General features: G+C 40.1%; 1 protein-coding gene across 1 annotated transcript in view; it reads right to left on the reverse strand.

Annotated features, from left to right (window-relative positions):
• The window catches only part of TECTA (tectorin alpha), a 150,118-nt gene that overhangs the window by 14,471 nt on the left and 121,041 nt on the right, over window positions 1-14,606 (reverse strand). Inside the window, exons 18-22 of the mRNA XM_077457361.1 lie at window positions 9,925-10,035; window positions 7,264-7,466; window positions 5,187-5,350; window positions 3,817-4,065; window positions 760-922 (exon numbers count right to left, since the gene is read on the reverse strand). Of these exons, the coding sequence (XP_077313487.1) occupies window positions 760-922; window positions 3,817-4,065; window positions 5,187-5,350; window positions 7,264-7,466; window positions 9,925-10,035 (890 nt within the window). The remainder of the gene's footprint in view (window positions 1-759; window positions 923-3,816; window positions 4,066-5,186; window positions 5,351-7,263; window positions 7,467-9,924; window positions 10,036-14,606) is intronic.

The raw sequence follows: 14,606 nt of genomic DNA on the forward strand, positions 1-14,606 counted from the left end.
GTTTTTTATTGCTGTCCCTGTTTCAGATTTTCATTTACTTCCAGTTTGGAAAAGTAAAACATGAGAAGAGTTCAAAGTTGATCCCCCTCAATACAAAGCTTTACAAAAAAGCAAAAAAAAGCTTTGGCTAGACATACTTGTTAATGTTAGAAGCAGAAATTTTAAGTAGCAAAGTTGGTTTTACTATTTTTCTATTTTGAGGCTTTCACATGTCATCAACCATCTTCAATTTGCCACAGTAAATATAGTGTTTGTTATCTCAACATTTCATATTCCTTATATGTGTATGTTGTACCGTGTACTTTGTTAAAAAGCATCCTGTTCTGTCTGCATGCTTCCTTTGTGTGAAATACCTGGTGATCTAGTCAGTCTCTCTGTTTTTCTATTGCAAACTGACCAGTTTTTTGACTGTACTGGGAGCACACCCTGCCTGTTCTCCAATGTCCTACACAGCACTGTCATGTTGTCCTCCAAAAAAAAAAAAAAAAATGTATTTATTATATCTTTTATGAATATAAACAAATGCTTTGCCTTGCATTTCAATTTTAAACTGAATGGGTTGTTTTAACAGGTAAGGGTTCACATATATCTTAATATGTATAGTATAAAGTATGTATTGAGATAAAAACATCCAGTGAAATTAACAATGCATCAGCTTATTGTAAGTACAGTATATTGAGTATCAGAAAGAATACAGGATATAAGCTCAAAATCAATTAATCATCAATACACATATTGCTAAAGCCATTCTTTACTTACAATTTTACATGAGTATTTTTCAGAGTCACACAAAGATACAGCACAGTGGAGATGAACTTCATCATAGTCTCCTATGAATTTAAACACTGTGACATGAAAACGGCAAGTGAGAGAAATTCCATTCTCCTCTATCCCAATGGTGTTGTCTTTTATGTTTGGACATCTGGTTAAATAAAAAGGAAAGTTTTAAAGGGAAAACATCTCGATGGCATGTTGAAAACATTTCATTACTTTTCTGATCAGTTAAATATTGCTCCATTGAGCATCAAAAAAATAATAGAACCTGCATTAAGAAGTTCATATTCAAAGGGTAAATATGCTGTTTTTTGTGTTCATTTTACAAAATGTTAAGGTAGGAAATCATTTTAGTTTAAGATACATGAACTGCCATTCCCTTCTGCTATGGTGTATTTCTACTAAAATGGAACTCCAGGCAAATAATTAACTTCATCATATCAATGCTTTGAAATGCAATGTTTGTTTCTTAATCTGCACGTAATGTCTTTGTATGTTTCATTTTGGCCAACTATTACAGGCATACCCCACTTTTAAGTACACAATGGGGTTTATTTACTAAAGCTGGAAAGTGCAAAATAAGGCTCACTTCTGCGTAGAAACCAGTGAGCTTCTAGGTTTTATTACCAAAGCCTAATTGAACAATCTGGGGTTAGAAGCTCATTGGTTTCTATGCAGAAGGGAGCCTGATTTTGCCCTTTCCAGCTTTAGTAAATAAACCCCATTGTGTGGGGTATGCCTGTATTGCTTGCAACACACACACCTCTGCCCAAGGCTATGTTTACAAATACAGTAAGCTTGTTCCTATAGGCGGCAGAGACTATAAGTATCAGAAACTATTGGTGAGCCACACTTTTTTTCTCATTGTTGGTGAAAATAAATCCCATATAAGCTTATTTACACTTCATCACAATGTTCTAAACCAGGGTAGGACCATTAAAAAATGCGATCTGTGAAAAAGAGATGATCCTAGAAGACAGGTGTTGTTTGCACACTAAAGGGCTGCACACCTACAGTTTCCAGTGATGAATCCCAGCCCTGCATCTGCCACCCAGGATGATTACTCTGCAACGTTCTGTTTTACTGAATACTGAGCCAGCTCTCTGCCAACTGGGAAAAAGTGATGGTGCTAATTTAATGTCAAATGAGAAGATTAGATGTGGAAGGATGAGACAGAACGTTTTGTGCTGAAACCTGAAATAAGTGTGCAACATGCCTACTGTATTCCAGGTAAAACTGTAAATGTACAGTAAATGTGTTTCAATAATGCATTTCCTCGCTCATCTCATGTAAGCAAATTTGTGGGGTCAACTCTGCCCCTTAAAGCATCAGAACAATCCTCAGAATTGAACAAATTTTCCCTGACTCACTAACCCTAGTGGGTTTTTTTTCTGACATCGTTCTGGACAACACTCAGAATAGGTAAAAGTTCAGATAACTCTTTCATCCTTTTCCTGAGAAGAATGCTCCCATTCCAGTTTTGTTTACTCGTCATTACTGTTCACAAGCCAGGTACCAGGATGCTCTCTTCAGTTGGTGGCCCTTAAAATTTGTGTACCTGTATCCTATTAAGCTGATCCTGAGATGCTTGCTAAAGATTCAGCAGGAAGGGGGGCCTGGTTAATTGTCATCATTCCATTTTGTCCAAGGAGACCATGATTTCCTCTCTTGTATGAAACATCAACCTGTGCCCATATTCCTTTGCTCTGCAAAAGAGGGATCTATGTGTCAGGACAACATTCTTCACCTGAATGTGAGCAGGCTAGGCATGATGAGCTGAATATTGAAAGGGGGAATTAGACACCAGAAATCTAATAAACTAACCAGAAAATCTATGTTCCATAGGGCCTGGAATAAATTTACTGACACAACGAAAAAGGAAGGGTGGAACTGGGATCAACTTTGAAGGATCTTTTTTTTTTTTTTGGAACATTTGACGGGACACTACTTTGATGGAGAAAAGTCAATGTTAAACATCATCAATGTTGTCCTTGTATTTTCTTCAGTTGACTTCAGACAAGTGACTTGTAGGTATAGGTGTCTGCATTGTAGGCAATTATGGGGACTCAATGAATGAATCAATGTGATTACATTTCTCAGAGCAGCAATGAAGATAAGACCTCCTTTTAATTCCATCTTCCTGCAATGGGGCCTGCTCCTGTTCTCATTAACACGCATCTTTGCTGACACTTTTCTTTGTGGCAGTTGCAATGGCATCGTTTAAGAAATAGAGATGTTATCAAGCGAGGAACTGTACTGCCAGCTATTTCTGATAAAGTCATACCCTGTACAGTTTACCTTCAAAAAGGTAATTTTTGTATTTTACTTCAGTTGGAGACAATGCTGCCATTTTTTCCACTGTAGTCCCGTCTGCAAGACTTGTTGGCAAAACTTGACTTAGAGCCTCTGATTTTGGAATACCTTTAAAGAGCAGATGACTTAGGAAGCCAGACAGGCTCTTCTCTAAGGGTCCAAAGAAGGGTGCTCCAGCTTCTTTCAGAATTATCTTGGGTTGAATTGTCAAGGTACTTCAAATGGTGAACACATCTTCTGGCCTTTACTTGCATTAAGAGATCAGGGCACATTTAACAGGAGGTGTGTCAATGTCATGAGCAACATTTGCGCAGTTCTCAACAGATGTGATATGTTTTATGAAAGTAAGGTATGGTATTTTTCGTGAAATTATATTCTACTAAAGCCAGGTAATCAGCATTTTCCTCAAAATAATCAAATGTAAAAGCATATTTGAATTTTAAAAGCAAAGCAAGCTTGTCCCTCCTTTGTACAGAAGAACATGAAAAACACTCCACAACTTTCTTAATAAAAATTCTTACCAGAATTTGGATTTCACCATAAACCTATTATAACCAACTTGGCTAAGGCTATTTTCAAGGTAGAATTCCCAAAAGAAACAAATGTATACATTTTATCTGAATTCATGAATATCCCAAGTAAGGTTAAAATAATTTTACCAATGGTTTCTATTACTTTTCACATAATATTTATCTTTATATTTGTGCCAGAGTTTACTATAACACTAACCCTCCTTCAATAATGAAGTAACGCAATTTGTCATTGCTGTCTCTTGATGGGGTAGCATAGCATTTATTCAGTATTAAAATCAGGTGAGTAGAGTCAGCTCCAACTACAAAGACACCAACAAACAGTACATCTCGAGTGGTAAGCACTACTTCTCCTTGACGATATGGATGCTTATATGATGCATTTTTGTAAAGCGCCATCTTGGTGGTGAAACTTCCCTCTTGAGTTGGAACTGTTAGATTGATTACACTGTAAATATGCAGATAACAAATTAATAGATGAAACAGATAGCAATGGTTTAAAACAACATTTATAGATTATCTCCTAAGATACATATGCCCCTTGCATTTAGACAATATTCATTTAGACCAGACTTCAGCTTATCTGGCCCGTTTTCTTAATGTAGAAGCAATAGAATTCAGGTATGAAAACTGTAGTAAAGGAGGACCAGGGTTTTAACCCAACTGTCCAAGTCTACTATTGGTTCCACATGTTATACATTTGTGTTTCCCAGGCCTAGACTAGAAGTACCCCAGCAGGTAATGTTTCCAGGTGTTCCTTAGTAATTACTACAGTTGCTTAAAAAACACGAAAAACAAGACCTGTTGGGTCCAAAGGATGCAGATGTGGGGAGGTGAGGGTTTATTGCATATAATCAACTTCTTATGGTGCTACATCCTTCTTGGCTCCATGGGTGCCAAAAACCTTATGTAATAGATATTGACACCAGTGCTTTATAAGTGGCACCTGTTATGGAATCCTTCTCAAAGTGGCTGTACCAGTGTTGTAAGTGATTATCAACATAGCAGGAGGAGGCACAATCACTCTTACGTTATCATGGAGAAACCACATTGCCACACAGATATCAGTCCACATTCCTAAAGTTCCAGTTTGGTAGCAGAGTAGAGATGACCATGTAACATTTTAAATAAAATACTAGTAAACTGGATGATGTAGAGCATCCTTGTGATTCAACTTTTTTCACCAGTTCAGACAGTAATTTTCATCACTAGGACACATTTTTTAGACTATACATTGTTGATATTATACCACTATAATATACTGTATACTAATCTTTATATAGAATAACACATATTTTACAATGAAAATCAAGCCCTTAAACATCTGGAATATAAATTCTTTAAAACTGAAATGTAGCTCAAAGCCTATAAAATCACTATTCTATACAGAAATGAAATTCACTTTTCCTCTTGATAAATAATACACATAAATGGACAAAGCATGTTTATAAAGAAGTTCAGCTCAATACTTAAGTATTCAGGAGGAATACCATAAGAACAATCATCTGTACACAACAAAAATATCACAGTGATCTTTTTTAAGGTATAACTTTGAGTATAGCTTCTTACCTAAGCATCGGTCTTATGACAGAATCCAAAGAAATTTTGATGTCTAATTCATATGCACATGAGAACTCCACATTAATAGTTCTATCCCGTGTAATTATATTTCCTGTGTTGTTTGCGCTCTCTATCCAAACTGTGTTTTTGTACATAATGTGAGTGCCATTGGACTGCAATATAAACAATATAATTACAAATATTTATGAATAAACTGTGCACCACTAGAAAACTTTACTATGTAAATACTATATTCATATAGTAAGCTGGCACTTAGAAACACCCTTTAGTAGTCTCATGGTCTAATGATGGACTAGTGGGGCTCTCTGGAAAAGACGTGCATATATGGAAGGAGCGCCAGACCAAAAAAATAAGAGTCCAAATTAATTGATTGTTATTGTGTTAAAAGGCAGCCAACACTTTGAGGGTCAAAAGAACTTCCCCTTCATCGGGGCTAAAATAGAACATAATATAATGTAAAAATATATGTAACTGATAAAGTAAAATAATTATTTTATAAGGCACAATGAATTTTACATTATATTAAGTATTATTTTAGCCCTGGTGAAGGGGTAGTTCTTTTGACCCCCGAAATGTGTTGGCTGTCTTATAACATCACATCAATAAATTAATTTGGACTCCTATTTTTTGGTCTGGCCTCCTTCCATATAAATGAATGAATGACTTGTATAGCGCTACCTATGCGAACTGAATGGCCCCAGGGCACATTCTTGCCTCTGTGTCCATCTGTAGCTTTTATGTGGTCCTTTAACTTGTAGGGTCCCGACACACTTACAACACATACAACATTGACATACACATACACATATATTATGGCCAATTTTTTTTTGGACAGGGTCTAATTAACCTACCAGCATGTGTTTGGAGTATGGGAGGAAACCGGAGTACCCAGGGGAAACCCACGCAGGCATAGGGAGAACATGCAAACTCCAGGCAGATATTGTCGTGGTCGGGATTTGAACCAGCAACCCTATTGCTGCTAGGTGAAAGTGCTAATCACTACACCACTGTGCTGCACGTCTTTTCCTGGTAACCTGCTGGAGTATCCACAGTAGGGTAGCCTTGCCTGTTGTGAGCAGCCTAACTTAAGCCAGTGGGCCCTTCAAATGTTTCTTGCCCTCTCGCTACCTAATTTAAACTCATATCAAAGTCCCAGCACCTCTTGGTTGCCCTTTTTGTCATTGTAGTGGGGCTCTCTGTCACATTTATGGATGAATTGTAAGGCAAAGTATAGGGCAAATCCAACTTCCTAGTGAATGTCAATAGATGAATATCAGAACACTGAGTTTTGGGACTCGCTGGAAGTTAACTAATGATATATGCATACTAATGGCATATGATCCAAGAAGGGTAAGTGCAGACTCTGTTTAAAATTCTGCTATATTTGTGTGGTGGTAATCTGAAGGATATGGTTGCTTCTAGTTGTTACACCTAGTTGGATCGAAACAGCAGGGGAATTTTACTTCTTCAGAATGAAACTAAATTTAACAAGGATCGGATATATTGCCCAGAGCAATTATCTGTTAATCTTACTTACAAAGTGCAGGTTCTAAAATTATTATTACATTCAGGAGCTATATTGATGACATTATATTGATAATGTCAAAAAGCCGATCTAAAAGAAGGATTATGTTAATGTATCGAGGAAGATTTCGCTCTTCAGCAATGGGCATCAACCATCTGAAGATAAGATTGATTTTTAAAAGAGATTCACATTGAAATATCACTTGTTATTGTTTCCAGCACGTATGCATTATTAGCAAGATTGCATTGCACTATTGATGGACTGATTTTATTTTTAATTTTTTTTATTTATAACAATAAAGCACCCAACAAAGCAATGCATTACAAAACATTTCTTTGTGAGCATAACAATTTGCATTGATTTTTTTCAATAAATAATACCTAAGGTATACCTTCTTGTTTCTTGTCATTTAATATTTAAACAATTGTATATTTCTGAGGTAAATGCCAGCTAGAATTCAAATATAAAATTAAGGATATGTTCTATTCATTCTTCTAAAACCAGAGCTAAGTAATTCTTTACTTTTATATATTTGTTTACCTGTACAATATTTCCACAGTTTCCTTTTGTATTGTTTATTTGAAAAGATATGAAGTCTTCTCCCTCAATACCGGGGCAGTGCCTGTCGTTGATGCGAACACCTTCTCTCTCAAAGCCAAGTTGAAAGAGTTTACATTTTGATATTGAAACTTCCATCTGAGCAGCTTTGCATGTTACTTCTGCATCAATGATATCATGAGTGTCTGTAAAGACAAAGTACACACCACACTTTGGTAAACAGCTAGATGTTCATATTTTATCAGCATAGTTCAGTGTTTCCACAGTGTCAAGGCAGATTTCTGTGCAAGAAAAGCCTTTACTATTTTGATTTAACTGTACTAAAACACATAATACAATAAGATTATTTTTGTTGGGCTACAATGCTCCTTCTTTCAAAAAATAGCTCTTAAGCCCTGAGCGATACGCTAACGTCACCTCGTGTTTGGAACAGTTCCAGGAGAACGTGTCTGTCCGCATGCGTCCGGCCGGCGCAACGGACTTAAGGCTGATGATTTCTTTATACACTGTCCCTCTGAATTTATGAGAAAGATTTTTTGGGAGCGTTTTTCTGCAATCCTTATATTGGAGTGGTGGTGGCGCAAGGAGAATATCGAGGACCCCTCTGGATTGGGAGACGATTATATATTCATATGTCTTTTGTGACCCTCTGTAGTGGGGGGTCATAATTTTCTGGTAAGCGGCAAATTAAAAAATTTTGGTGGCGGATTAAGCACAACTTAATCCCACACAGCAGTGGATCGCTTATGGTTCATTTGTGGAGGACTTTATTCACATTCTTGAAAGAACTCTCTTTTGATTTACACATACAGACTTGTAATCCATACACTGGGAGTTTATATTGCTATCCATAGGGGCATGCGACTTGGTCCTATACTGCAAGGAATAGGCGGTTCGCATGGTCTGAGTTTGTAATATTTATATGCATTTATTATTTATGGTTTGATTTCATATTAATTTATGTTTAGAGGCTGGGAACAGCCCATAAGTCATTGTTACTTTATTTATGTATACACAATTTGATGTTTGTGGGATTTAGCGCAGCTTATATTTTTATCTTTAGTTTTTTTCTGTAGTTATGTGACACAGTTAAGCCACAGCCAAATCTAATCCGTCTAGGATCAATCTATATAATTGTTTCTTGTGTCTCACCTTAGCGCAGTTTTTTTCCCCTTTTTTAAATGTATAAAACTCATATAACAATTTGTCTAAAACAGAGGTCTATGTTTCAGCTATAAGGTGCCAGCAAAGTTGTGTAGACAATTTCAATTAGCTGGACCCAGTGCACCCTCATGAGGATAAAAAAGAAATGGCAACTTTTACCTTGACCCACTTTCCCTCTGTACACTGTTTTAATGGCTTTGTTGTCTTTTATCTTTATCTGAAATTATTAGCAAAAATGTTTGAAACTTTTGCCTCTGATGCAACCAGTTTGACCCGGTAAATCTGGTCAGACAGTGCCCTTCTACATGCTCTGCCTCTCCTCTCCATGCAAGGACTGTTAAGTATATGATGTGCACCATATATATTCTTTAATCTGAGTCTATGTGAGCATCACAAGCAGTAATAGGTGGCTTTTTTGCATCACGACAACTTGATCGGTCAAACTTTGGGGTTCCATTACATATTGCTCTGTTGGCCTTTGTGTGTCAACTCTATGGCTTCCACTGGTGTGTGAGGGAGGTGTTCACAGCATTCTACCTGCTATAAGCTTGCCATGCAAAGGGATTTACCCCATCACTAAGGAAAGTATGATTTATATGTGTCATATCCTTCTCTAGACCACAGCACCTGTCCATAAACAGGGCTCCACCAGTGTGATTTAGGAACTCTCAAGTTGGAACTGTTATCTTTATGGAACTCTAACATATTATTTGTCCCATGTCTGTTCCTCATGTATATCTGTTAAAGTCCCATAAGCCTATAGTTTTGCTCAGCGTCTCTATAACCTTTTTAATCACTTCAGCCCAAAAAGAATTTACCCCCTTCCTGACAGGCCATTTTTTGCGATACAGTACTGCGTCACTTTAACTGACAATTGCGTGGTTGTGCGATTCTGTACCCAAACAAAATTGATGTCCCTTTTTTCCCACAAATAGAGCTTTACACTAGGAACAGCTGATCTCTCTCTCTCCTCCCCTGTCAGAAGGGGGTCTGTTTGTTTACATTGACAGATCCCCATTCTGGCTCTCTTTCCCGCGTACCCGCAGGCAAGCTAGTGCGACGGGAATGCGCCTGCAAAAGCCAGTGCACGAATCGACGTACCGATACATTAATTCACGCAGCCAAGTCAATTTGCCCCAGTATAACTGCGGTGGCTAGTCGGCAACTGGTTAAGAACTATATGTACAATATATTGTTTACTTTAGTAGGGATCACCTTATAAACAGTATATATGTGATATGTGATATAATAATACTATACAGATACATGTGAGTTATTTAAAGTAAGAGACAGTGTAGGGCATTTGTGTGCTATAGATTTTGCGTATTGTCTTCACCATAGCTGACCCATGGTCAAACAATATAGACTAAAAAGGGTTTGCACCTATCTTCCAGTCTGTATCCATTACAAGAACTCTGTTACACAATCTGTATTATTGTTACTTATACTGTGTATAATCTCTATCTTTAAAATGTTTACCATTTCCATAGACTGGTGGATCCATGCAGCCACAAAGCTCTCCTCCATTGTCTACTTCACAGCTCCTGTTGGGACAGCCTGCATCCACACAAGGATCTTCAATCACTCCTGCTATAAATGAAAAGGAGAAAAGAATAACATAATGTTCCTAAACCACATATGAGTTTAGGGTTGGTAAAATCATTTACTGCTCTTTTAAGGGGGATATTAACATAACTGACACCACATATTCTCTGCAATCCCATCAAACTATCCTGTCCACAAAATAAACAGTTTATTAGTCATGGAAAGGTATATACCTACAAAAGAGTAGGAAAATAGTAGGAGTTAGGAAAATATATTAAAATGTGTTAGAAAACAAAAAAAGATCTTTCTCAGGGATCTTTCAGTTACCAGTGGGTTATGCTAATTTAATATGGTATAAATGTATTTGATCAAAAAATGTTATAGTATCACTGCAGCTCATGGATGATTCAGTGTTACATAACCTAGAGCTCAAGGGTTCTATCTGCACCCCTGTTGTGTGTGGCCTGTGTCACAACAGAATGTTCCTAATTTCAAATTTGTTGTCACATATTACTTCATCTTTCATAAGTTGGATTTGTACTGTGTGCAGACTGAAGTTGGTATGTGTACAATAAGCAGATTCCAGCTTCTTGCAGAAAGCACTGGTGAGTCTATTGAATTAATGAGTCTACGTGGGCTATTCAGGGCTCAAGTGGCAATTGATGAATAAGTGTGCCAATTTAGAACAGGAAATTATCAAATTGTTTCCCTACAAAATTCTCATCCCAGAGAAGGAATGTAGCAGTATGATTATATAATATTAAAGTACAAATGGCACCAACCTTGAACCGTGCAAATTATATAGCAGCTGCCCCTTTAAGTGAACAACCCACTCAAACTATGTGTGAATAAGTGAAGTAAGGTGCTACTCCTATTTGTGCAAGTAAATTCAGTATTGTGCAAAACAAATAATTCTCTAGTATGTGATATCAAACCTATTACACAAAAGCAATATAATTGGGATATAAGATTAATATGATAAGTGGTCTCAACAAATAATGTATAAATGTACACCAAAAAACAAAATATAAAAAAAAATATTAAAAAAAAATTATATATAAAAGTGTCCACATAAACTTCTAAAAGTGTCCACCATAAACTGAAAATAAAACAAAAGAAGTCTTCTGTGCAATGCTTGTATTATATTTTAGAATACAAGCATTGCACAGAAGACTTATTTTTATTTTTGGTTTAAGGAGAACACTCTTAAGTTTATGTGGACACTTTCATATATACTTTTTTTAAATATATTTTAAATGTATGAGTCATTTGTGGAGAATAGTGATGGACGAACTTCCGACGGGACGCGAACCGCAACGTTCGCGGCGGGCCCCATTGACTTCAATGGGAGGCGAACTTTGCAAACCTACAGGTCAAATTTGCAGCCACAAAATAATTACTAGCTGTGCAAACATAGTCCCACCACATGGCCAATGGCATAACACATGTATGAGGTGAATCTGGGATCGACAACTACAAGCATTCTTTTTTTATATGTGAAATTGTGACAATTCAGGACTGTGGAGCGCATGAAGGCAATGGAGGAGAGGGAAGGTCAGGGTAGGCAAAGAAGAGGGTGCAGGAGATGATCACCAGCAGCGTGACATACAGCAATGACACCTTCACCGTGATAGAGTGATCTGACACCAGCACCGTGATAGAGAGCACTGACATCAGCAGCGTGACATACAGCAATGACACCTGCACCGTGATAGAGTGATCTGACACCAGCACCATGATAGAGAGCACTGACATCAGCAGCGTGACATAAAGCACTGACACCAGCACCGTGATATACAGCACTGACACCAGCACTGTGATAGAGAGCACTGACATCAGCAGCGTGACATACAGCAATGACACCTGCACCGTGATAGAGTGACCTGACACCAGCATCGTGATAGAGAGCACTGACATCAACAGCGTGACATACAGCAATGACACCTGCACCGTGATCTGACACCAGCACCGTGATAGAGAGCACTGACATCAGCAGCGTGACATAAAGCCCTGACACCAGCACCGTGATATACAGCACTGACACCAGCACCGTGATATACAGCACTGACATCAGCAGCGTGACATACAGCAATGACACCTGCACCGTGATAGAGTGATCTGACACCAGCACCGTGATAGAGAGCACTGACATCAGCAGCGTGACATACAGCAATGACACCTGCACCGTGATAGAGTGATCTGACACCAGCACCATGATAGAGAGCACTGACATCAGCAGCGTGACATACAGCAATCACACCTGCACCGTGATAGAGTGATCTGACACCAGCACCGTGATAGAGAGCACTGACATCAGCAGCGTGACATAAAGCACTGACACCAGCACCGTGATATATAGCACTGACACCAGCACCGTGATATACAGCACTGACATCAGCAGCGTGACATACAGCAATGACACCTGCACCGTGATAGAGTGATCTGACACCAGCACCGTAATAGAGAGCACTGACATCAGCAGCGTGACATACAGCAATCACACCTGCACCGTGATAGAGTGATCTGACACCAGCACCGTGATAGAGAGCACTGACATCAGCAGCGTGACATAAAGCACTGAAACCAGCACCGTGATATACAGAACTGACACCAGCACCGTGATATACAGCAATGACACCTGCACCGTAAGCAGCCCCAGGAGGAAGTCAGCATAGCACAGAGATGGTGGGAGCCCCTCATAATGAGCATAGCACAGGGATGGTGGGAGCCCCTCATAATATGCACAGCAGAGGTACAGCCCCAGGAGGAAGTCAGCACAGCACAGGGATGGTGGGAGCCCCTCATAATAAGCAGCCCCAGGAGGATGTCAGCATAGCACAGGGATGGTGGGAGCCCCTCATAATAAGCAGCCCCAGGAAGAAGTCAGCACAGCACAGGGATGGTGGGAGCCCCTCCTAATAAGCAGCCCCAGGAGGATGTCAGCATAGCACAGGGATGGTGGGAGCCCCTCATAATAAGCAGCCCCAGGAGGATGTCAGCATAGCACAGGGATGGTGGGAGCCCCTCATAATAAGCAGCCCCAGGAGGAAGTCAGCACAGCACAGGGATGGTGGGAGCCCCTCATAATGAGCATAGCACAGGGATGGTGGGAGCCCCTCATAATATGCACAGCAGAGGTACAGCCCCAGGAGGAAGTCAGCACAGCACAGGGATGGTGGGAGCCCCTCATAATAAGCAGCCCCAGGAGGAAGTCAGCACAGCACAGGGATGGTGGGAGCCCCTCATAATAAGCAGCCCCAGTACAAATATGACACCGCTCAACCTCTTCAAACAGGTGGGTAACGGGCATATAGTACGGTGTGCTTTTTTTGGACAAGGAATTAAGCCAAATGAAGAAAGAAGGTCTGTGTGCTCGATTAAAAAAATCGTTTATAGACATATACATGGTCTACTGGTCACATGTGTTGAATTCCTCTGAGATCCATGCCTCATTCATTTTTAGAAATGTGAGGTAGTTAACACTGTCGTGAGCTAGGCGAGTACGCTTATCGGTCATGATCCCCCCTGCTGTGCTGAACGTCCTTTCGGACAGGACACTGGACGAGGGCCAAGCCAACAGTTCGATTGCAAATTGGGCAAGCTCTGGCCAGAGGTCAAGCCTGCCCACCCAGTAGTCCAGGGGTTCATCACTCCTCAGAGCATCCACATCGGCCGTTAACCCGATGTAGTCGGACACCTGAAAGCCTAGGCGTTCCCTGATGGTGGATCCGGATGACACCTGTTGATGGGTCGGCTGAAAGAATGACCTCATATCAGAAGTCACCAACACATCTTCAAACCGGCCTCTTCTTGCAGGCGCCGTTGGATTGGTACCCGCAACTCCTTCTCTGGGAGTGGGAATTGCTCCTCTGCCAGTGCACGCAAAAGCAGAATGCAGCATTTCTCGAAGCAAGGCCTGGAAGTGCTCCATTCTGACAGCCCTCTGTGACGGCGGTAACATTTCCGCCATTTTGTGTTTGTACCGGGGGTCTAAGTACGTTGCCACCCAGTACTGGTCCTTGACCCTTATGCTTTTTATACGGGGGTCCCTATTAAAACACTGGAGCATGAAGGCCCCCATTTGCACTAAACTGGAAGTGGTGTGGTGGCCTGGCTCCTGCTCATCATCCAGGATAATGTCGTCCTCGTCATTCTCCTCTCCCCATCCACGCACAACAACATGGATCCCAGAAAGGTTTAAAGCATGCTCTTCTTGCGCCTCCTCATCCGCCCCGGCACCATCCTCCTCTGACTCCTCTTCAGACTCCTGTTGTTCACTTGTCTCAGATAGAGTAGCCCCCCTGGGAATTCATCCAGCATTGCGACTTCCTCATCTTTCCGCTCCTGCTCCTCCACAGCTTGATCAATGACACGATGCAATGCACGCTCCATAAAGATGACATAAGGTACCATGTCACTGATGTTGCCATGGCTGCGACTGACCAGTTTGGTGATCTCCTCAAATGGCCGCAGAAGTCTGCATGCGTCGCGCATGAGCAGCCACTGGCGCTGTGAAAAAACCCCAGCTCCTCAGAACCTGTTCTGCCGCAGAGTTCTTACAGGTAGACGTTAACTGCACGTTTCTGCTGGAGCAGCCTATCAAGCATATAGAAAGT

This window comes from Lithobates pipiens, unplaced genomic scaffold (genome assembly GCF_037356315.1).
Source record: "Lithobates pipiens isolate NorthernLeopardFrog02 unplaced genomic scaffold, aLitPip1_a1.2 Scaffold_27, whole genome shotgun sequence".
Classification (NCBI taxonomy): domain Eukaryota; kingdom Metazoa; phylum Chordata; class Amphibia; order Anura; family Ranidae; genus Lithobates; species Lithobates pipiens.